The sequence below is a fragment of the Varanus komodoensis genome, unplaced genomic scaffold (genome assembly GCF_004798865.1).
Source record: "Varanus komodoensis strain SLA01 unplaced genomic scaffold, ASM479886v1 scaffold5, whole genome shotgun sequence".
NCBI classification, from domain to species: Eukaryota; Metazoa; Chordata; class Lepidosauria; order Squamata; family Varanidae; genus Varanus; species Varanus komodoensis.
The window spans coordinates 5,927,865-5,950,962 of NW_025336087.1; the positions used below are offsets into that span (position 1 = coordinate 5,927,865).

At 39.8% G+C, this 23,098-nt stretch overlaps 1 protein-coding gene across 9 annotated transcripts in view; it reads right to left on the reverse strand.

Annotated features, from left to right (window-relative positions):
* PDE4D (phosphodiesterase 4D) overlaps positions 1-23,098 on the reverse strand; it is a 666,530-nt gene that overhangs the window by 15,907 nt on the left and 627,525 nt on the right. For all 9 annotated transcript variants that reach the window (XM_044446038.1, XM_044446041.1, XM_044446039.1 and 6 more), the window contains one exon: positions 4,448-4,541. In XM_044446038.1, coding sequence (XP_044301973.1) covers positions 4,448-4,541 — 94 coding nt within the window. The remainder of the gene's footprint in view (positions 1-4,447; positions 4,542-23,098) is intronic.

The window sequence follows — 23,098 nt, forward strand, 5'->3', positions numbered from 1 at the left end:
TTTCTCTAAAGAAAACAGGCTAATCATACTGCAAATTAGGAAATGATTGAAATATGATCCAGAGTTATCAGGGTGCTTCCAGAAAAGGCTCTTATCACATGGTCATCCTGCTTTATGCACCAAAGTGTGTAGTGGGTCAAGATGAGTGGGTCACCTTCTAATTGTAACCCCCAAACTCATTTTTACCATCACTACTATCACCTTTTTAAAAGGAGCAATTCTATTAAGGATAAAAGACAGGAGAGCTGCACAAGGCCTTCTAAGCGGAAGCACTAGAAGCCCTCCGTGTGGAAGCACCCTTGGGCTTAAACTGTGAAGACAGACAGTTGCAACATTAAGGACAATGCCATCCAAGCCTTTAAGGATGTCTTAATAAATGAAGAAGGCATTATTCAAGGAGCATTTTAATTCTTGATTATTTTAATTGGAATTTGATTGTAATATTGGTATTTTAAAGTTATTTTTAGTATGAGTAATTGTGATTTTTTAAGATTTTTCCAATTGGCTGTTAAGCTATTATTTCGTGTTCCTGCTATCAGGGTGATGCTACTTTATTATTATTATTATTTATTGATATTGTGGTTTTAATTGCTTATGTATGAAATTTGATATTGTTGGTTTTTACTGTGTAAAGCGCCTAAAGAACTGTGTGGCTATGAGACGGCATATAAAAGTGCTAAATTCCTCAACCCAGAGCTTTCACTGGAAGCTCAGGTGACAGCGGTGGCGAGGAGCGCTTTCTTTCAGCTTCGGCTGATCCATCAGCTGCGCCCCTACCTGGAGAACGACTGCCTGGTGACAGTGACACACGCGTTGGTGACTTCTCGACTCGACTTCTGTAACGCGCTCTACGTGCCCTTGAAGACGGTCCGGATACTTCAATTGGTTCAAAATAGATCTGCCAGGCTGCTGACAGGGACTGGGCATTATATTCACATGACTCCAGTCCTCCGTCAGCTTCACTGGCTCCCCATTGAAGTCTGGGCCCAATTCAAGGTGTTGGTTATTACCTATAAAGCCCTTAACGGCTTGGGTCCTGGTTACCTAAAGGAGCACTTACGTCCATATGGGCCCGCCTGCCCCTTGAGATCAACAGAAGAGGCCCTTCTCCGGGAACCCTCTGTGAAGGATATTAGTAAGTACCCAGAGGAGGGCTTTCTCTGCAGTGGCGCCCCACCTATGGAATGCGCTCCCCAGAGAGGTCTGCCTGGCGCCGTCATTATTTGTTGTTCGGCGCCAGACGAAGACCTTTTTATTTAAACGTCATTTTAATTGCCAATGTTATTTATTTATTTTACATCTTGGCCAGGACAGCTCCAATTGTTGTTATTTATTGTTGTTATTTATTGCTGTGAGCCGCCCCGAGGCTTCAGCGAATGGGGCGGCATAGAAACTTCCCAAATAAATAAATAAATGAGACTGTTTGCTCAGCTTGACCCCCACTGAATGCAGTCCCTTACCTATGGACACATGTGCCAAGTGGAAACTTGATTCTGGCATGGGAATGCTTTCAAATAAGTGACTCCTCCACCTACATTCTGAGATGGTACAGTTGTGTGACATCCTGGATCAGGACTAAGGCTCTAACACTGCATCTATTTATATGCTTCAAAATCCTATTAAAATCAATTGCTCTTACAATGAATTTGTGCTGCCTAATTCAACACGGGGTTGCAGCCCTGCTAACAGAACTGGACAGATTATAGGCCAATGGTAGCCACAATTATTTAGGATTTTTTCTTTCTCCACATGGAAACACAGACCCTGAATTCTCAGTTTACTTCAGATAATCAGAGCAAGAAGATTCTTCTAAGTAGGTCATTCCTACAGGCAATTCTCTTCCAGGTTCTTTTTTTTTTAAGTTTCTAAAACTGGGTTGATAACATTCATTTCCAGGGCTCATGAAATTCAGTTTGATACCTAATCTACCAGCAAATGAGAGGGATGGGCTTTTAAAGGTTTTGTTTCAGGTACATCTGAACTAACCAGGGAAGAACAAACTATAGCATCAATAGAACCAGTTCTGTTCTGTTAAACACAGAAAACAATCAGCAACAGGAGTCTCTCCAATCTATTCCTATTTTCACATTGATTTAGAATTACCAATAGAATGGCAAGCTGGTCAGTTGTGATTTGGCAGCATTATGTAAACTGCAGGCAAGAAGAGTAGGCTGTAAGACGGGGTTAAGGGTGCCAGTACTGGCTCAGCAGTAACACTGGTTGGCCCTCTTGTCCCAGGATCCACTCAGCCCCTACAGTGTCCCCTTAAAGAGGGTTAAGCAGTTCTGCTAGAAGAGCAGTGCAGCAAATTTATACCCACTTGGTGGTGGTGCAGAACTTTGTATTTGTAAACCACATTTGCCAAGTGTAAAGATAAAATAGTTGAAGTGGGACAATATATTATTGCTTAACAATGGGTTATATCTGGTAATGGGCTGTAGCCAGCAAAAAACAGCTCAAGCAGAGCACCTGACCTTCCATAATCTTCACCAGAAACTATAGTTCCATAGCCTACCAAAACCTGCCCTAGATGTTGGGTGAATCTTTCAGAATAGCAGGGAATATTGTACAGAAGGTTGGACATGTAGAAGGACTGGAAAGACTTAAATACCCTGCCTTGCATGTGCATAACCACCTACCACTAGATACAGCTTAATGTCTGCAGTATTTATGCATAATGCAAATTATTTATTTCTACCAAACATCACAAATGATACTTCAGAGGACTATTGCTTTATTATATATTTCAAGTCACTGCTGCATTAAGTACTGCATGGCTCAATGTACCCTCCAAACAACAACACATTTGTATATGGACTCCAGTGTGTTCAGCATTGTGATCATTTAGGTCACCAATGAATAAATGACAATGTGCCCTGAGATGTTATATTGCTGGAAACTGATCACCATGGAGGGGAATAAAACACTTGTTTCCTGGGGGAGAAAAAGAAATGGAGGGAAACTGAAAAATATACAGTGTTTATCTTTTCATCATTCTTTACAAATTTGAGGGGCATAAAATTCATGTATAACATGGTTTGCACATATAATTAAAAACATGTAAAAGTAAACTCCTTAAATTAGTATATATTATCTGAATAAACTGTACAAGTTAAACATTAACTTGGTAATTTTATGATCAATCCCAGTTATACATTGCAACTTTTAGGTTCCTATTTTATCTCTGACCACTGAAGTTCAGCAAATCATCCTAAGCCAAACAAAGTTACAGTATGGGTTGTTTCTCTTAATGGCCTCCTTTGGAATACTCCATTACATTCACACTCCCAGCCATTTTTGCATCTCCCCATAGCAGTTAATTAGTATTCCATGGCCAATGAACATGCTCAATGAACATGGGACTATTTCCCGTTTTTGCTTTCAGAAAGCACAACCCTGTCGATAGCTGTCGATAACTCCCCAAATTCAGAGGATTACAAAGATGTTATGGAGGGCAGAAAGTGCAGGGATGAAAGTAATCATGCTTTCCTGTCTTGCAAAACATCTGGACCAATGATTTTAGCTATCATGTGTTTTGCTTTGGAGTGCAAGGAGAGGAGACCATGGTACAATCAGAATGTTTCACAGGGTGGTGGATGCTGCCTCCTCTCCACCCCACCCTCAAAAGCCTGACTCTGAGATCATTATTATGACCTCAGAGTTGCAACTAGAACAGTTCCTTCCATGATAGCTTTGGGAGGGGAGACTCTGTGTGTGCCAACTTCGGAATCCCAACTCCAAACTTGAAGCAAGTTTCCAAGATTGGAACTGGGATTCTGGCCATCTAATATTTGTCTAGTGGCCATAAGATTGTATCCTGTTTAAAAAAACACTTCAACCCTTGGATTTTAACCAGGTCTGCAGATACTTTCCTCCCTTTTATGCATGGATGCCATTCTGGCTACAGGAACAATGGCACTTGCACTTGAACACTGGAAACAAAGGGAACGATGAGAAAAACAAGTAGAAGCCAGGATAAGCTTTGAAAACAAGCTGGTTAACAATACTTCACACTTTTATCCACACTTTTAAAGTTCCTAATAATTAGCATGCTTGCGTTCTGTGAGCTTCCATTTAAAGTCTAGCATAGATTTAGTACTCCATCCCAGAAGAGGCAAATGTCTGTTAGCAGCCCAATTGTGGTGTCACACAAAATACATATTCACAGCTCACACAAGGCACACATTCAGTTAAAGGTGGCAACATTTGGCAGCCCTATTCAGTGGATCTTTCTGAACACAAAAGGGAAACATTAAATGTAAAGAAAAGTCTATATTATAAAATAAATGTGAATGCTGCAGTTTATTTAACTAATAATGAGGCACAGAGCATATTACAAAACAGACACTGCAGAAAGAGATTGGTTACCACCTTTCCATTTGCACCGGGTGGTACAGAGTAAGAGGAAACACAGTGAAAAGAACAAAAAGTCCAGACTTGGGCTTACCTAAAAATGTGTTGGATATATATTCAGAGACCTGATTGCCCGATCGGCTCATTTCAGATAAGTGTGTTAGCTCTCGATTGAGCATTCTTTTAAACTGCAAAGAAAGCAAAAAACAGCACATGTCAATGGCTAAGAAATGTATCCCTTTGGCATAAGAAAATGCAAGATGCATTTAATAGATATATCTAACATTATTATTCTACATAATTTTACATAAACAGATACTGCAAATTGATTGTGGGCATGTGTACACATCAATTTTATTGTTCTCATCAGATGTGCTAGGTTTAAATTCAGAAAACAACACGACACTTTTTATAATGTAAACGCACATCCCACCTTTGTTCTACAGAAAAAACAACCATTTTCTTAGGCTCCCTCATATGCTAACATTTTCACATGAAGTATACAAGCCATTAGCTAAAGTGGGAAAGTTCAACCCACCAGAACAATTTTAAGTAGCCTTGTAGGTAGGAGTAAGCGAAAGGTTAGCCGTTCCTATCTGTTCACTAAAAGTATGTCTATTTATTTAAACTTATGCATCCAATTTACAAAATTCTGATGCAACTACCATGGGAACTTAAGCACTGTAATTTTGTTTGTGGCTCTACAGCTCTTTCATGACGCACAAAGAACATACAGAATAGCAAAGAGTCACATTTTAATAGCATTAAACTGGAGATAGAATAGACTGTTCTAGTTTTCATGATGGTATCATGTCCTCCAATGGGTATTGCTGCATTGCTCTGTAGCAGTGTATCAGTTTACTGCATACCATGTATGTGTTTAACTAAATTTGGTCAGTTTATATAGAGCTGCCCCAGTTTAGTGGCAGAATACCACTTTTCTTCTGGTATCAATTTCAGAAGCACACATTTGTGAGATTTTGCAAGTTGTTTACGACCTAGGACCACCTATCTTGCTATAAATCTTCCAGATTATTAAATTCTGAGGGAAAGAATCTTTTGAGGACACCATTATCCCCACAGGCCACAAAAGCATGAAAGTGCTTTCTTCTTGTGTTGTCCCCAAACTGTAAAATGAGCTCACTCAAGATGGCCTCCTCTCTTGGCTTTGAGAAAGCTTGTAAAGACATGCCTTTTTCTACCTACGTGGTTTAGTGTTTTTAATAATGACAAAACTAAAGCTGTCATACTTTGAGCACACCATGAAAAGACAAGACTCACTAGAGAAGACATACTGCTAGGGGAATTCAAAGGCAGAAGAAGAGGAAGGCCAAAGATGAGGTTAACAGATCTGTAATGGAAGCCACGGAGTTGGGTTTACGAGAGCTGGGTAGGGTGGTGAAGGACAGAACATTCTGGAAAGCTTTCATTCATGGGCTCACCGTAAGTTGGCGACAACTTGATTGCATATAACAACACTGTGTTTTTATTGCTGTTGGTTTTTATTGTTTAAAATTGTTATAAGCCACCTGGATGGCTTTTTTTTTTTTTTTTTTTTTTTTTTTTTGGCAAATAGGACAATGTACAGAGAAGGAAGAGAAGGCTCTGGGTTTGTAAAACAGTTTGTGCAGCAACAACTAACTTCAGAGTGTATGTGTGTGGCAGGGTTTTAAGTGTTCTGTTGTGCAGGAAAGTAATGAGAGAAGGCCAAGGATTCAACAATGGATCCACTTGGTTCAGGCTCTATGGAATCCTCCACTATAGCATCCCCTTTTGACTTGAAACATTTGCACCAATAATTTCTGCCAATTTGTTGATGCAGGGAGAGGGTGGGAGGCCAAGTCCTAGCACCTCACCAAAGCTAGAGAGTCCTAGGCTTATGCTTATGATCTGTGGGAATAAGTTAAGGAATGTAAGATTAGAAATACTTAGAGAAAAGGGGAAAGACTCCAAATGCTGATTTCTACCCAGGCAAATGTGTTTACTAGGTTGTTGTGCTTTACTACAGATCATATGATATGCAACGGTTATTTAACTCTAACAAAACCCATGCTTGCTGGACTTGCATGACATGAACTGCCAAGTCAGTTTTGCAGTTCATCGCTGGTTAAAGAAGCTGTGTTGTGTTCATGTGAACCAGGTCACAATTGCTTTCCCCGTGCCTAGAAGTGTTTTCACACATGGGACTCAAAAGTTCTTGCTAAAACTAGGTGAATGTAAAATGTAATGCCTGTATTGGCCAGAATGCATATTTGCATTCCAAGTAACTCACATCTCTACATTCTATCTCAGCTATGAAGAACAATTAGAAGAGATTCACAAAAGTAAAATTCAGAGAGGGTTTGAGACTGTTTGGAAAATAACTCCATGGTAGGGCAGATAAAAATGTTTTTGCACTGTATTCTTGTCTACTACCTCTGTTTGCTAACCATTTCCCCACACATTATGAGGCTGCTAGTATGTAATGGGGGTAAATCATAGGTTAATTAACCCATACTTTGCTGCAGCACATGTGCAGCAGATTCAGCAAACTTTGAAAATATACAACTTGAACTAGGCCAATCAGGGATTACTTATGTAATATCTCAATCCAGATGCTATAGGTGACTCATGGGTTAAACAACCCACAGTTATTCTAATTACTAACTGCAGGTTATTTGTGAGCTCTTTCTGGGTTTGGACATCACATAGCAACTCCAAACTGGCTCAGTCACATGCCACAGCAAACCTGTTACATAGAGTGTCGGGATGTCATGTGCACTGAGGAAAATCTAGATCTAGTTGCATAATGTTTCCTGGAATGCTGGACAAGATACACATGCAGGAACTTTGGGGGCAGGCATTCAAAGTGAACCCTACCAGGATGCTGGGGCCCTAGCAGCTGCCTACAGATGCCAGGTGTAGATGCTGACCCTGCATACACATGTTGTACAGACATCACTATTATTGTAATGACATAATAGTGATGTCTGTATGGGTTAACACAGGGGATTTTTATAAGAATTTAATAATGACTCCCCCCCCCAAAAAAAATTCATTTAAGTTTCTTACATAACATCCATCAAAACCCACAGGGGGTTCATGCCCTATGGTGACTTGGAGTCTAGATGTGCTGTCTCTGGTAACACAACAACATCTCAAATCCTCATGCTGGTCCTTGAGTAAGATTAGGGGATAACTGCTTGATCTCTCTTGCTAATGGTAAGTCATTCTGGGGAAACCTCTTGGTACTAGGAGACAGTTGCTACTCATGAGACACCTTTATGACCTCATGACTGCCTTAGGAGTACCTGCTGGTCTCAAGGTGTTTCACCCACCAGGCAGAAAATGGCTAGGTGGTAGACAGACCATGATCAGCACAGAAAGATAGAGAGAATCTTAGCAGAGCTAAACATACCCTATTTGCCAGCTCAAGTATCTTGTTGTTCCCGCTATCCTTCCCCATAGCAAGAGGGAGAAGCTTGCACAGTATACTTGGTTTCATTAAGTCGACAGGCCTTTCATCTGATCCTGCAGAGATTGTCCTATGATCTTATAGATAAGACTGCACTGTTAAATGCGTAACCCCCATCAACTTCAATCAGTGGTTTGTAAAATTGTGGAATTTTCTTGGTATTGTTTTTATATTCCCCACTCCACTAACTACTTTTGGCATGCATAATATCTGAAGTCAAATCTTCCACAGGTCTGTAGTTGCTCAGTGTCATAGCCTATCATTAGTACTTATGTGTGGAAAAGGGATGCAAGAGCTTTATGGTTCAGGAAATATGAGCTGGGTGATTCAGGTAACATTAGAATACAATCTGAGGGTTTTGTTTTCCTTCTGGGAAAATATATTTAAAAAAAAAGAGATCCATTTTTAGACCAGGCTTGAAGTGTGATCTGTGTAACAAATTTGGCCTAGAAAAACAGGTATGACAAAAAGTCTAATTTATACCAAGCGTCTGATCAGTAAACTGGTTGTTCGATTTTGCAAAATCAAAAATTTCAGTAATAAAACTTAATGGGCCCGGTAAAATCAAGAATTTTAAAAATAAAACTCATTGCTCCTGATGTAAATTTTTGGATACTAAATTTCATACACTTGTTTCTGAACACGAATACGCAAAACTAATCAAGAAAAGAATTATTTACTTTAAAAAATGAGTCACTAAAAAAGCCACTACAGAAAAAAAAACTCTCTCACTACCAAACTGCCCATCATTCAATCTGCACAGACAGGAATAAAGCAGAGGCAGTATAAATTGTTCTTTACATGTTCAGGAAAAAATCACCAGCAACACATACTAGTACACCTGCACTACTGAAAACACATATTTTCATATTTTATCTGTCATGTCTCTCATTCTGCTTGCTACAATTTGATTAGCAATAGTGTTTTCAGATGAAATTTCGAACCCCTAAAACCATCCACAACAATTTCCTGCAGTTGGAGATTTGGAGCTGAGAACAGGTGGTAGCTGGAGGGGGTGGTCCTAAACCACCGTCCCTACACCATCCTCTGCACCCGACAGATTCTATCAAATTGGTATCTCCAGGAAGCTCAGGGCCATGTGGGGCTTGGTTCTCCCATTTCAGTAGATAGAGGGAACTTGCTGACCCAAGGCCACCTAGTAACCTCCAAAGGAGAGCAGGGATTACAGCCCAAGCTCCCTAATCTAGTTGCAGGAGGCTGCTGATTGTTCTTGGTAGTATCAGGGCTCACTGTGCTAACCCTCTATCGATGCACATCAGGTGCAAAAACCTGCCAGATGGGGTTTTCTCCACAGAGCATATCTTTGCATGCAAGGACCACATGCAGAACAGGAAGCAATGCATGAAAGCTGGCTGGTGCATGCAGCAACCCCCTTTACCTCTTTATTTGCAATTAAACCAAAGCAAACCAAAAAAGTGGGAAGAGTGGCTTTGCTTTTGTGTTCAAAGTCACCCTTGCAAACTCAGGGTATTCAGAGAAAGTCTTATGGACAAATGCTCCTAAAAACATGAGCGAAGTAGGAGACCCCGTAATCGAGCAGGAGTTGTTGGGGCTGTTGTTAGAGTGTGTGTGGAATAAGAAGATATCAAGCCAATTGGCAGCAGATAGAAAGACTGTTTCTTCGAAAGTAATGGATGGACTTTTGTAATATTGAGGTGAGGGGTGGGGTTGCTTTAGAAACAAATTGCCTGATGACAAAAGTAGCTATCTTAAAGTTTAGGTGGAAAGTATTTTTATTTTTTATAACTGAGTGGTGTTACTTTTTTGTACATCAGGCTGCTGCATTCATTCATTTCTATGCATCTTAAATAGATGATAAAAGTTGCTATTTGAGTGGTCACAGCTTCATGATTTACTACTGAACACATTCAGGTGATTTCTATATATAATATGGATATATGATTAAGAAACTACCAAGAAAAAATGTGCATGGTTCAGCACTGGATATAACAGCACATGGACTCAAAGAAACATATGTGAGTATAGCAGGGGATAAGCCAAACTGGTTTTCTTTTATGCAAGCCTTATAAATCAAGGTTGATTCTCTTCAGGTCTCTGTTACAAGGAATGCACAGGCAGAAGGACATTCCAATCACTCACTATTTTAGAGAAGGCTTTAATCAATACAAGCTGCTTCCATACACCAGAAACCAGAAAACCCTGTTCAAATAGACCCTTGGCAACCAAGGTCTCCGTAAGTCCCAAAATTAATATGAATGCATGCATTCAGCTATTATTCTTCACGTGCTCTTTAACTAAGATCTCTTGGTAAATGAAATAGGGCACAATAGCTTAAGGAAAATCTTCCAAAACAAGCTTTTGATTTTATTATAGGCACATTTAGGAATCAATAAACATGGGCAGCATCTCTTTCCACTGTCATCCATCATATATTATAAGCTATTTTAATATATTAATACTGCCTCAAGTCTATAATACAACAGGTCAAAGCTCAAACTGTTTGACTATTTCCTTTCTAGCATTTACCTCCACATTTACAATTGTTCATAATTATGCTTTCATGCAAACACATGAAAAATAAAAGGATAAAAAGTAAAAAATCAAAACAAACCCAAAACGTTCCTACCTTTATGTAGCCCCAAGACACTGAGAGTAAATAGTTTGCTTCGGGCATTTTCGATTATTTAGTGTTACCAATTTAAAACAGAAATGTTCAATCCTCAGCTGTTATTGAGACAGAGGGGGAAAAGCACGCTGGAAAGATGCTGAATTCTTTTAATCAAATTTTGTTTCTCAGTTTGTTAGTTCTGATGATCTATAAATTCCCTGCAATTAGATATACAAGGTAACATCTAACTGGCATCCAACAGTGGGATCTTCTGATTATATAAGAGATATTTGCAAATTCCAAAGTGCTGTAAAATTCAAGGACCAGGTTGAAAAGACATATTGCACAAGCTGAAGAGAAATCTGAAGAGCAAACACAGATCTGCATATTTCCAGAACACCACGACTTGATGAATTATGTATGTCAAGATGCTCAGCTGCTGGAAAAGACTTGTTCTACCAACAGCCTACCAAATAAGGATCTGCAGGGAAGCTACGACCAGTGTCAAGTAATCCCTCCCATAAACCTCAAATAAGAACCAATCATGATCCAGCCAAAATTATATATACATGCAGAAGAGAAAGCCGTGACATGTGAGTGCTAGCATCTGATTGGTCAGCAAGGGAGACTCTCTTGGGAGCAGGGTAGTTCTTTCCCTTTAAGCTAAATGCCATTTAATAATGGCTTCCCTGCAGTATTACTTCGAGGTAGACATGATTAATTAGCTTAACTTTGTGTGAGAGAGGGGCTCACTGAACCCATGCAAAGAGGTAGAAGTGGCTGCCCAGCTTAGCCTAAATGGCATTGGCTTAGGTATTTTAGCATTCTATATTTTGGAAAAAGAGCATGTTTTCAAGAGGAAAGCCTTAATAAAAATTTAGGAAGCCTTGAGTGCAGCCACTGAACTAGATTTCTGGCTGCACTAGTACAAAAAGAAAAGAAAAGAAAAGAAAAGAAAAGAAAAGAAAAGAAAAGAATTCACTTTCTGTGACCAAAATTAGATGTGAATTGATGTTCATCATTTCAGACCAGGTGTACACTTTTCATACAGCAACATGAACAAAGAGCCTTGTAGTCAATGCTGTAGCTCTGCAGTTTTCCCCCTTTGCGTCATAATGACCAGAATCAATTTACAGTGGGATAGCAGTGTTCGTGTGCTGCAGCAAAATCAACAGAGAATCTGTTGGCACCTTACAAGCTAACAGGTTTATTGTGGCATATATTCCTGGGACCTAGCCTCTGATTCATTGGATGCAGGAAGTGTTATCCACAGTGTTATCCATCCACAAAATCATGTGGTAGGAATTGTATATATTCATTATGAACTTCTTCTGAAAACAGGTCAAATAGCAAAGATCTATTTTTATCTCTGAAACATCTGTGAGCATAGGATGCAGTGCTCCTTTAAAAAATGATGCCCATTCTCCCCAAATCAAACAATTGATGCTTAGTATTCATACAGCACTGTCCCCAAGTACTAAAAGAACTCTGTACATGTTTCCTTCGTATGTATAAACAAGCATATAAAGCAAAGAAGTATGGTCATTTCCAAAATTACAGAGAAGAGGCTGAGGCTGAACAGTGGCAGTTTGGCTAGAGATTCAAGCCTGGTATGTCCTGGTCCCTTAGCCATTATGCTACAGAAAAAATGAATAAATAAGCATTTCAAGGAGCTGATTCCAACAGGTTAAATGCCACTGTCTGCTCAAAGGAATGTAACTCTTTTGAGGGAAGGAATACATTATCTTGCCCAGTACACTAATACTGCTAGGGCAAACCCCAGTAGGTTGGCTTTCATGCAATGATAAAACATGCTTTGGCATTATATATGAGAGCCTTGGGTTCACACACTCTGCTCTCCCCTGGTAAGTCTAGATGTTGTTGGTTACACTGTCTTTGGCAAATAGTTTTCTACTACATTTGAACAAGCAAGCTAGGAGCATGCCTTCAAAACAGGATTTCAAACCATAGTTTACTGGTTTGGGTATAAAAGCTAAAATGGCTTGTCCCAAAGAGGGCACACGTAGAGGGAGGACTCAATACTAAGACTCAATCAAGTAATCTCCAGTCATGGTTTGGTGTTATAATGAACCACAAGTATTCTCTCTTAGTATGATGGAGAACAGCTGAGATCACATTAACAAGCCATACTATTCAACTTACTGCTTGCTGATTTGTTGACATAATATGGACAACTCAGGGAGTGCTGAAGTAGCACATTCATTCTCCATTCATTTTAATGGAGCTGGTACAAGATACACACAGTCAGATGAATGGTGGACAACAGTGGTACTTGTGGGATTACTCCCAGTGACTGACTGTACTTATAAAGGAGTTGCAAAGTGAAGGCTTTCTGTCTTAAATGAGATTTACAAAGGTACAATGCACAAAATTATACCAGGACTCTGTGTAAATTCACAGTAAAATTAGAAGAAAGTGACCAGGTATATATGCATTCAGTATTTAGAAAATGTTAGAAAATATTCATGCTTAGACCTCAGGCAATGAAAAGAAAATGAATACAATAAGTATATCAAAATAACCTATTTAAAATGTGTATGTGAAATTCAGAAAAATAATGTATATCAAATCAGTAATGTTGCAGCTCTAAAAAGAAGCCAAGCAGCTGCAGCATTCTCAAGTTTGACATGTTAAGTTCAGTAATGCTTAAAATTTGCGCACACCCTGGTTCATATCCATTTGATTTTGCAAATATCTTTTAATGCTTCTTATGGGATGTGCCCAAAATCAATTTATTCCATTTATATTTCACCTCCCTAGACATCTCGCCCCATTGCTTACAAACCACATACAAGGACTTACCACTGAATCCTTTTCAGAAGTATAGTTCCAGGAGGAAGGGGATAAGAGATTCTTTAAGAACACCAGAAGGAAACCACATCATAGGCAGGTCAGAATTTGAAAGTAAAAACAGTCTTGAATGGTTTTAGGGTTGACCAGCTCTCAAACAATCCCTGCCATGGGGGTTGTATTGTGGATTCATTTGACACAACACCCAATAGCGAGGTGAATCCCAGGGTGCCATGCCAAAATAGCACCCAGTGAGCACCTGGCATATGACAGTTTCCATGGGTAAAATTAACATATGGTGGGCTGTCCTGCCATGCAAACCATCCAGGCCTCCTCTTTTAGCAGCAATATGGAAAGATGACCTCTAGCCTACATTAATTTGTGATTGCTGTCTCCCCATTCCTCCGGTCCTCTCACTTCCTGGCAAATAGATGGGGAAGAAATGGAGGTAGTGACAGATTTTATTTTCCTGGGCTCCAAGATCACCGCAGATGGGGACTGCAGCCAAGAAATTAAAAGGCGCTTGCTGCTGGGGAGGAAAGCTATGGCAAATCTAGATACCATACTAAAAAGCAGAGACATCACCCTGCCAACAAAAGTGCGTATATTCAAGCCTATGGTTTTCCCAGTTGCAATGTATGGCTGTGAAAGTTGGACCATAAGGAAGGCTGAGCGCCGAAGGATTGAGGCCTTTGAATTGTGGTGCTGGAGGAGACTCCTGCAAGTCCCTTGGACCACAAGACAATCAAACCAGTCAGTTCTAGAGTAGATCAACCCTGACTGCTCTTTAGAAGGCCAAATACTGAAGATGAAACTCAAATACTTTGGCCACCTAATAAGAAGGAAGGACTCCTTGGAGAAGAGTCTAATGCTGGCAACAACAGATGGCAAAAGAAGAAGGGGATGGCAGAGGATGAGGTGGCTAGATGGAGTCACTGAAGCAGTTGGTGTGAGCTTGAGTGGACTCCAGGGGATGGTGGAGGACAGGAAGGCCTGAAGAAATGTTGGCCATGGGGTTGTGACGGGTCAGACACGACTTTGCGACTAACAACAACAACATACCTCTTGTATCTTTTTTATTTATTGAATATTTTTATTCAAATAAGTACTATATGATTCTCTAAGTTGAATATTCTGTTTTGAATATTTTCTGAATGCCTTTATGTACCCAATCATCTCCTACTCACCCCATCCCCAAGAAACACAAATTATTCATGTTGTTTCTGCTCTGTGTGATGAAATCCCATATTGCAATTTCTCCTAAACACACCTCATTTGTATCATGCCAATGTTACCATTTTAGACAAATAATTTTCAAAATAATACAAGGAAGCAACATCTTTCTAAAGTATTAACCTTTGGCCACTAAAGCTGCCTTCAACCTATAAACATTCTTTCTCATAGGCCAAGGCATCATATAGGCAGCATGTATCACAGAATCCCCAAATGAAACATTACATTGCCATACCTTACAGAGATTTGATGTTGCATTTTTTTTCTTTTGAAAGTGCTAACTATGGGGCAAGGCCCATGGAAAATAGGTTGGTCTGCTCCTCTAGTCCTTACTTGGCCATGAAACTAACTGGGTGATGTTGGGCTAGTCACTCTCTCTCAGCCTAACCTACCTCACAGGATTGCTGCTGCTGCTGCTGTTGTGAGTACAGAATTGAGTTATACAAGCCACTGGATTCCTCAAAAGAGGAAAGAGGTGAGTAATATAATAATATTAATATTTGTTTGGAGTCCACATATTCTGAAGCCAAGCTTAAAGAAATTAAAGTTCTGAGGGGGAACTTAACCATTTTTGCAGAAAGGAGGATGGAATTTCCTTTCTATATTTTATAAAAATGCATAAACTGATAACGTATACTTTTGGTGAAACTTTCATATGGAAGCCAAGTGTCATTTTGTAATCCTGACTGCCTTTTGTATTACTGAAGCATGTAGTATTCTAAGAATATGCAAGGATATCTTTCAATATTTGTTTTCCTGGAAAAAACATAGTCCCATCACAGGATGTCCTAAGAATTTACACATGCTACCCTAAACCTATACTTTGATTACACTGTAGAAACATTTTAGAATATTTAGTGCATTATCATTATAACCCCAGTCCTCTACCAGCTTCACTGGCTTCCCATCGAAGTCCGGACTCAATTCAAGGTGCTGGTTATTACCTATAAAGCCCTTAACGGCTTGGGACCTGGATACCTGAAGGAACACCTGCTTCCATGTTTGCCCTCCCGCTCCTTGAGATCGGCAGCAGAGGCTCTCCTCCGGGAACCCTCTGTGAAAGGTATTACGAGGCAAAGTACCCGGAGGAGGGCTTTCTCTGCGGTGGTGCCCCATCTATGCAATGCGCTCCCCAGAGAGGTCTGCCTGGCGCTGTTGTTATTTGATTTTTGGCGCCAGGTTAAGACCTTTTTATTCCAGCGATATTTTAATAAATGTTAATATTGTCTTTTTTATGTTTTTAATTGCAGCCAGTGCGGGTCGGGAATTTTATTTATGTCATTTCTGTCATTTATGTGATATTTGACATTGTAAGCCTTCCTGAGGCTTTTCTGCAAATAGAACAGCATATAAATATTTTAAATAATAAATAAAATAAATAAATTATGAATGATTATATAAACATAGTTCATAAAATGAGGGAATTACACTGAGGCAATTCAAAATCTGTCACTGAATATAAATTCTACAGGGAACAGCAACGAATTACAGTTCCAAGATTAAATGTAGTGTACACATTTCATACATGCCCTTAAAACATGTGAAATGGCTCTAAAAATCACAGAAATTTTATCTGAAAAAAAAGTTTCTGGAAGTCTCTCACAAACTGTTACATGAGTATTAGATTGCCAGTGAAAACCAAAATGTTCAGTAATCATAACCCCTTCTTAAAATTAGGACTCAGCTTCAAAAGCAGTGAGTTATAACATCAAAAATAAAGATAGATGCTTTTAAAAGATGCCTCTATACTTTCTGGGTTTCCTACACAGGATTGCAACCTAAGATTTTACATTAGAATTCCCAAAATTATATTATTTTGGTGCTTGAAGAAATCTCTAAAAACAGGAGATTCATTATAAAAATAATAAGCCAAGGCTGTTCTCAAGGCAACACAAACGAAGTGAGGAGCAGAAATTCAGGATGTCTTAACAATCACTTGTTCAGAGTGAACAATATTCAGAGATTATCCTCCTCAGGGACTTTTGCTGAGCAGAAAGAAATAACCTAATTTCAGAATTGCTACCACTTCCAAACGGTTAATGCTAACCACAGCAACAATAAGTGTTCCAATTGTTTGCCAGACCTACTTTCATTTGCTTTTAAAGTAGATACATTTAACATCTAAACAATGTCTCCACATTCATACATATATGATGATAATTATTTATTAGATTAAATGAGTATCATCCATTTAAATAAATAGATGATTTAAATATCATCCATTTAAATAAGACAGCATCTATTATTTCTATGATAAAAGGTTTGATATTAAAGGGAAACATCTGGACAATGGCTGGAGTTTGGTTTAAATAAGATAACATCTATTATTTCTATGATGCATGGTTTGATATTAAAGGGAAACATCTGGATATGGCTGGAGTTTGGTTCTACTCAAACAGATTTTGCAAGGTTCTGAAATACATAAAAAATCTTGCAAAAAACAAGTAGCAGAAATAACAGTGGGAAAGGGTTCATGTAGACTTCTTCCATATCATGATCCACACCCTCTACTCTTAAGAGGTCAGACGACATGCCACTGAAGGCATCTTCCCTCATCACAAGAAGGGGCTTTTTCCAACTGCAGCATTTGCATTCTATAGGAAGTTAAGCATTTTGCTACATGGAAGTGAAATAATACAATTTTTTTCCATTTAAGGGACCTTGGTCACCACTGGTGATTACAAATTGGTCCAGACAGTGACTCAGAGCCCCTGATTTGCAGGCACTTTTACAGCAACTGGAATGCAACCCCTTAACATTATTTTTCCAACCCCATCAAAACTTGCTTGAGCAGTGGTTAAGTTCTCACCAGTTACTGAGCTGACCCAGTACTTTTGGTGCCAGAAGTGCAGCTTTTCACGGAGAGTGTATCTTTTCTTGAACCTAATCAAGGTCCAGTAATTTAAGCAAATGACACAATAAACAGCTTGGGTTCTGCTAGTGTTCCTGGTGCTTATTATCCTTTTCTTTGCCTATAGAAAAGCATGAATATAAGGCTCCCCACCATACAGACAGAGCCTACAAGCAAAAATATTTATGTTAGCAAGCTCTTTCGGAAGTACGCTGAGGATGTGTAGTGGGTGGGCACCAATGGAAACTAATCTGCTCCACCAGGAATCCAGTCTACCTTGACATAACTTTCAAAGCATCCTAGCATACTGATTCTGCTCAATTCATAAAACATGGTTTATGTGGCTGTATCAAACTTTTGTTGTAATATTGGAAAAGTTAAAGCGTTCCTCATCATTTCTGGCCAAGAGAGTGGGTGAGCCGTTCACTGAAAAACTCACAATGATTCCAACAGATGACCCGCCTCTCTAAAGCTTATTTCTAGCTCATACGTCCTGCCTGCTCCTGGCATGCATCCCAGTGGTCTTTGTAGGAAAACTTCCACCCCGCAACACCATGGTCCTCAGTAAATCAGCAACCTTTTTACTACTGGTCCATTCCATGCTCTGGGCTTCCTACCTCTGAAGCCCCTGGCAGTATTCCAATCTTCCTCCACACTTTGGCAGATCCATACTTTTGCCTATCCCTGTTTTTATAATAAAAATTGTAAACCCTAGCATTCTCCTCTTCAGTGCTTTTTATTTCTGTCTTGCACTTTGTGGACAGAAAAATGATTTCTTTGCCTGCCTGAGAAGCGAGGCATAGACATGTCTATCAATCATTCTTCCTTTCCCCGCTTCCCTTCTACACCCCAGTTACCAGAGAAGCTGTTCCAGTCCTGTTGCCTCTTCACCCCTCCCCACCACAGCAGAGAATCCTGTTTCACTCTGGCTGATTCCCCATTCCCCACTCAGCTGGTCTACGAATGAGTGCATGATAAGGATTTCACCAGCCCGTGCCATCTCCACTACAATATCACCTCGCGAGCATTTGTTCTCTCTCCCTCTCCCACCCACCCCATCACTGCTCTGAAGTGGCTGCCTATTTTTTTATCTCTTGTTTTAATAAGCAGGCACAGCTGTGCTACTCCTAACAATCACTGTTATGGGAAAATGATTAGCAGTATATGATGCAGACAATTCTTAGCACCCAGATAATAGTCCTAACTCCTAATTAGCTTAGTAAGGCACTATAACAAGTCTGAATTTACTGGTTATAGGGTTTGCTCTTATGAGGAGTGCTGCTTCAAGGAGTACTCATTGGGTGGGTGGTGTATAAATGGGAAATCCAAGTAGTACAAGAATGGTGGTCTATATTGTTGTGAGCCGCACAAAGAGCCCAGATATGGGCTATTGTAGCAGCATACAAATTGAAATAATAAATAAATGCATAGTATGTGAAAGGCAAGGTACAATTAGGTGGGGGCCTACCGCTGCTGCTGCTGCTGCTACTGATAATATCAGAAGGACAACATTCTGATACACAGCTCAGGCTTTCCAAAGGAATACTTATGGGGAAAGGATGCTTCTTACATGGGCGTGCTTGCCATCAATGGAGGTATAGCAGTGGGAAGAATCACCTACTGCATGCTACCTAGTAGAACAGTTGTAGGCAGAGCAGGTAATTCTGCTGCTGCAAGTCTTTATAAGCATGGCACAGACTTCATGCATGATGCACACACAGGCAATTGTCCCAGAACTACTCAGCAACAGTGTGAGTACACTGTGTGCTCCAAACTATGTTGTGGTTTTAGATAGTGGAGTCAGAGAATGCAGTAGGGTATGATTTGGGCAGTTGTTGATGGCAACTGTCCTTGGTCCTGGAAGCCAGAGCCTGTCTTAAAGAAGCACATGCCCTCTTGAATTGCAAATGTGCACGATACAGCAAGTGACCGTAGTATCTGATATATAACCTTCCTCCACATCTAGAAGCGTATAAATGGAGTGCCACCACAATTTTACATAGCCAAAAATGCACAGAAAGTTTAGCTAGCATGGCTCTGGTCATTGTTAAAGCCTTTCTTTTGGGATATCCTTAAAGCCTGGTTTGGCGCAAAGGTCTAGTAATGAAGAATGAGGGGATAATGGCAACATCCCAAGCAGGTATGTCTAGAATCCATGTCCAGGCAGCTTCAGCATATGGCACTACCCACTGCAATTAATGTATCAATTTGCTATAAGCTGATCTGTTACAGCTGCTCTAATCAATGCATCACATTTTTAATCCATAGAGGCAGACTCTTCCAGCCATTTCAGACCGCTGAACCATCTTTGGCCATCCTGACAGAGGCCTCTTCTTCAGCCCTCTTCCTCCCCTTCCCCTCCACCAGCAGTAAAGAAGTGAGACAAAGTAACTATAGTATCTGTTCCAGGGGATGGTGCTAAAGAGCACATGCTAGTCATTCTGGAGATCAGTGAGATCTTTTAGATCATTTTTCAACAGCAATAGCAGCTTCTTTTGCTACAACTTCATGCCCAGCCTTTTCCAAAATACATAACAGGAATGCTACCAATCATGTTTCTTAATGCTTTCACTCCAGAGACACAAGGAGTTGAAGGAGGTGCAGAGGCAGAATTGTGGCAATGATACAGTCTGGATTAAATGAAGGAATGCCTAGCTCAGCTAGTGGAGAGAAGTAACAGTTGCCCATGAAGGGGTTGCATTAGAGAAATGTGTTTTCCTTTTTGAAGAGCAAAAGCAGCATACAAATTTTTGAAATAAACACAAGTACACTCCCAGGGGTGTTAGATGTGTTCTATTGAGGTCTGACTTGGGCCTATGTTAGCACAAAAGCAGGATGACCTACAGCTATTTTTTTAACTGTTCCACCTTCAAATAACTATTTTATATTGAATTGTTTCTTGAGGAATCTGTGTAAATTGAAACAGATTCTGAAGAGTGTTTTCTATGATGAAGACTCATTTTGTGCACTGTGTTAACTGGGTCTGTCAAGCATCACTCAGTTAATATTGTTTTGTTGAATTATGGTGTTTTTAGCTAGAGTGTGGGAAACAGAATCCAGCATCTATTGACTTGTATAAAGATTAAATTCATATTACAGTCCAAATTTATAAATGCCCATTCAGAAGTAAGCCCCAATGAGTTTGATGGAGCTACTTCCAGGAAAACACATGTAGGATTGTAGTTTCAATTACTTTTGCAGAGTATAAGATTTTGGAACTTGTTGATGTTCATTCTGTTTGTATTTACTGCCCTCTAGTGATAACAACCATTGATTAAAGTTTTTTAAAGCTTTGTTACATTGCAGACCGTTTAGTAAGAGTTTCGTGTTCTTTGTAGAGCACTGCATCTATTTTTCTGTGACAAGACTGGCTTGAAAGGTTTGCAAATTAAGGTGAAATTCTTATGGCATACTGGACATTAATTAGTTTGAGAATAATGAAACTTTCAATTCCTTCTTTTCATGCAGACAAAAGGGGAACACAGGCATGACTAAGGCCCTAGATCTGGGGTACATGGATTGAACCAGACCTTGCACAGTGAACTCCAGGGCATGCTTTGTGACTAGCAAGCAGTATGAAGCTCATGGATTGGCGGAACATAGGATTGCATAAATCAGCCTTTGGTATCTTCTGGTTGAGCTGGAATAGAACAGCCAGTAGCACCAGCTCCAGGTTTGGATGCCCCTTGACCGTCAAAACACCTTCAATGGGCTCCTCTCCCTCTACCTGCTCACCAGCACAGTCCTGAACTGCTGCGGTTCTTCCTTGCTGTGGCTATCACGGGCTTGCTTGCAAGCAGGGAGGCACTGGACCAAGAGGCAGTGACATCTACTGCCCCTTGCTCACACCTTCACCATGGTCTTGGCGAGAGTGAAAAGCAGGTAAATAAGTGGCTCTTGACAGTGGGTTGCCTGAGTGGGCCCTTGGCAGGTACACATGTATACCTAAACTAGGCACCAGTCTTGTCTGTTAGCATCTCCCAATCAGCCATGAAGGCTGGGGGGCACTGGGCATTGTAATCCAATGCAATTGGAAGATACCGGCTTAGAGGAAAGCTGGTATGTATGTATGTATGTATGTATGTATGTATGTATGTATGTATGTATGTATTTCCTTCCTTCCTTCCTTCCTTCCTTCCTTCCATCCATCCATCCATCCATCCATCCATTCTTATACTGCACAATAGCTGAGGCTCTTCAGGTGCTTAATGAAAGTTAAAGTTGAACAAAAGTTTTAAAAGGTATGCATGTGCGTGCATATGCACACACGCAAACAAAAATTTTAAACAATAAAACCACAACAGCAATTGCAATTGAATCAACATAGAAGCATAGCAGTGGTGTGGAATAAAATGCAATATATAAAAACAGAGTTAAGAAGTTAAACTATTAAAATGCTAATAACCTGGCCCCAAGCCATTTAGGGATTTGAATGTCATAACCAGCACTTTGAAACAGCACAGTATAAATACTGGAATTGACACTTTATAAATACTCGTTTGCTATGTATCCTGAACAGAACAGAACAGTTTGGTTTTTTCCCCTGCACTGTAATCTCACTCTCAAGTCTACAGCTCCAACAACTAAATTCAGAAAACTTGAGTTAAAAGACACACCTTTCACATCTTGATTTGGATACAATGACTTATGGCCCTGATGAACATTAACACCTGCCCTGTTTTTATTGAAAGGGGTAAAGCAGCGCAGTCTCTTTTTTTAGAGAGGGATAATCTAATTCTTTCTCAACTGTGTATTTCCAAGAATCAGATTTTAATTTTCTCCAGGTGATCTGCATCTACCAAACAAAGGCTTCTCTAGATGAAAGAGCATAAATGCACTGTGGGATAACATACAAGGAGCCCCCAAATCTCTGGTCTTTCCACTGTATTAAAAAAAAGCCTTCCAGTTGCATTACATTAAAATTAAAGGCTTCTTTAAAAATAATGTTAAAAATGAACTAATACAACAGAAGAAAATCAGGAAATGCTTACCATATTTACTCAGTGGCTTTTCTAATCGCACTACCCTGATTCATAAGCAAATCGTGATTTCAAAACATTGCCAGAAGGAAGAGAAATCTAAATGACACCAGAAGAGGGCCACAGCTCACAACATTACCCTTATCAGTCCTCTGCTTTCAGAGCAATTTTTATAGGACTTATGAAAGGAAATTCTTTTGTTTCTATGAACTGTACAACACTTGCCAGGATGAATGTCTCACAAGAGTATTATAATTTTAAATGATAGTTATAAAAGTAATTATTATGGCTTGTTGCCTAAAAATACTATCTTCAAAACTGTATCTTGATAAATCAATGTCCTGGAACAATGTTTTTTTCTGTTGCAGAACTATTAAGTTCATTTAGGTTCCGAATGGAGACTAGTATTAAAAATCTGCCACTATGAGCATAGTATTCCTATAAAATGAAAGAAAAAAAGCAGTGGCACAAATTGATTTGATGGTGAAAATGTGCAAGCATAGCTCAGTGCGGCAGGGTATGTTTTCTATGCAGAAGACCCCAGGTTCAATTTCATATTTTCCAGGCAGGGCTCAGGCAAAATCACTGGTAGTCAGTGAAGATAACACCAGGCTAGAAGGGTTAGCGACTTAGTATAAAGCAGCTTCCTATGTTCGTAAAACCAGTCTGTATCATCCTGATGGGAACTTGTGGAAATGCTAACATTTCCTAGTCTCAAAATACTGGAATCTGTTCAAGTACTATGTACCATCCGAAGCCCAAGGAGCCTGCAACATGCCAGAAGGTTGGAAGTCTGCAGATCACAGCAAGTTACAATCCAACAGCCA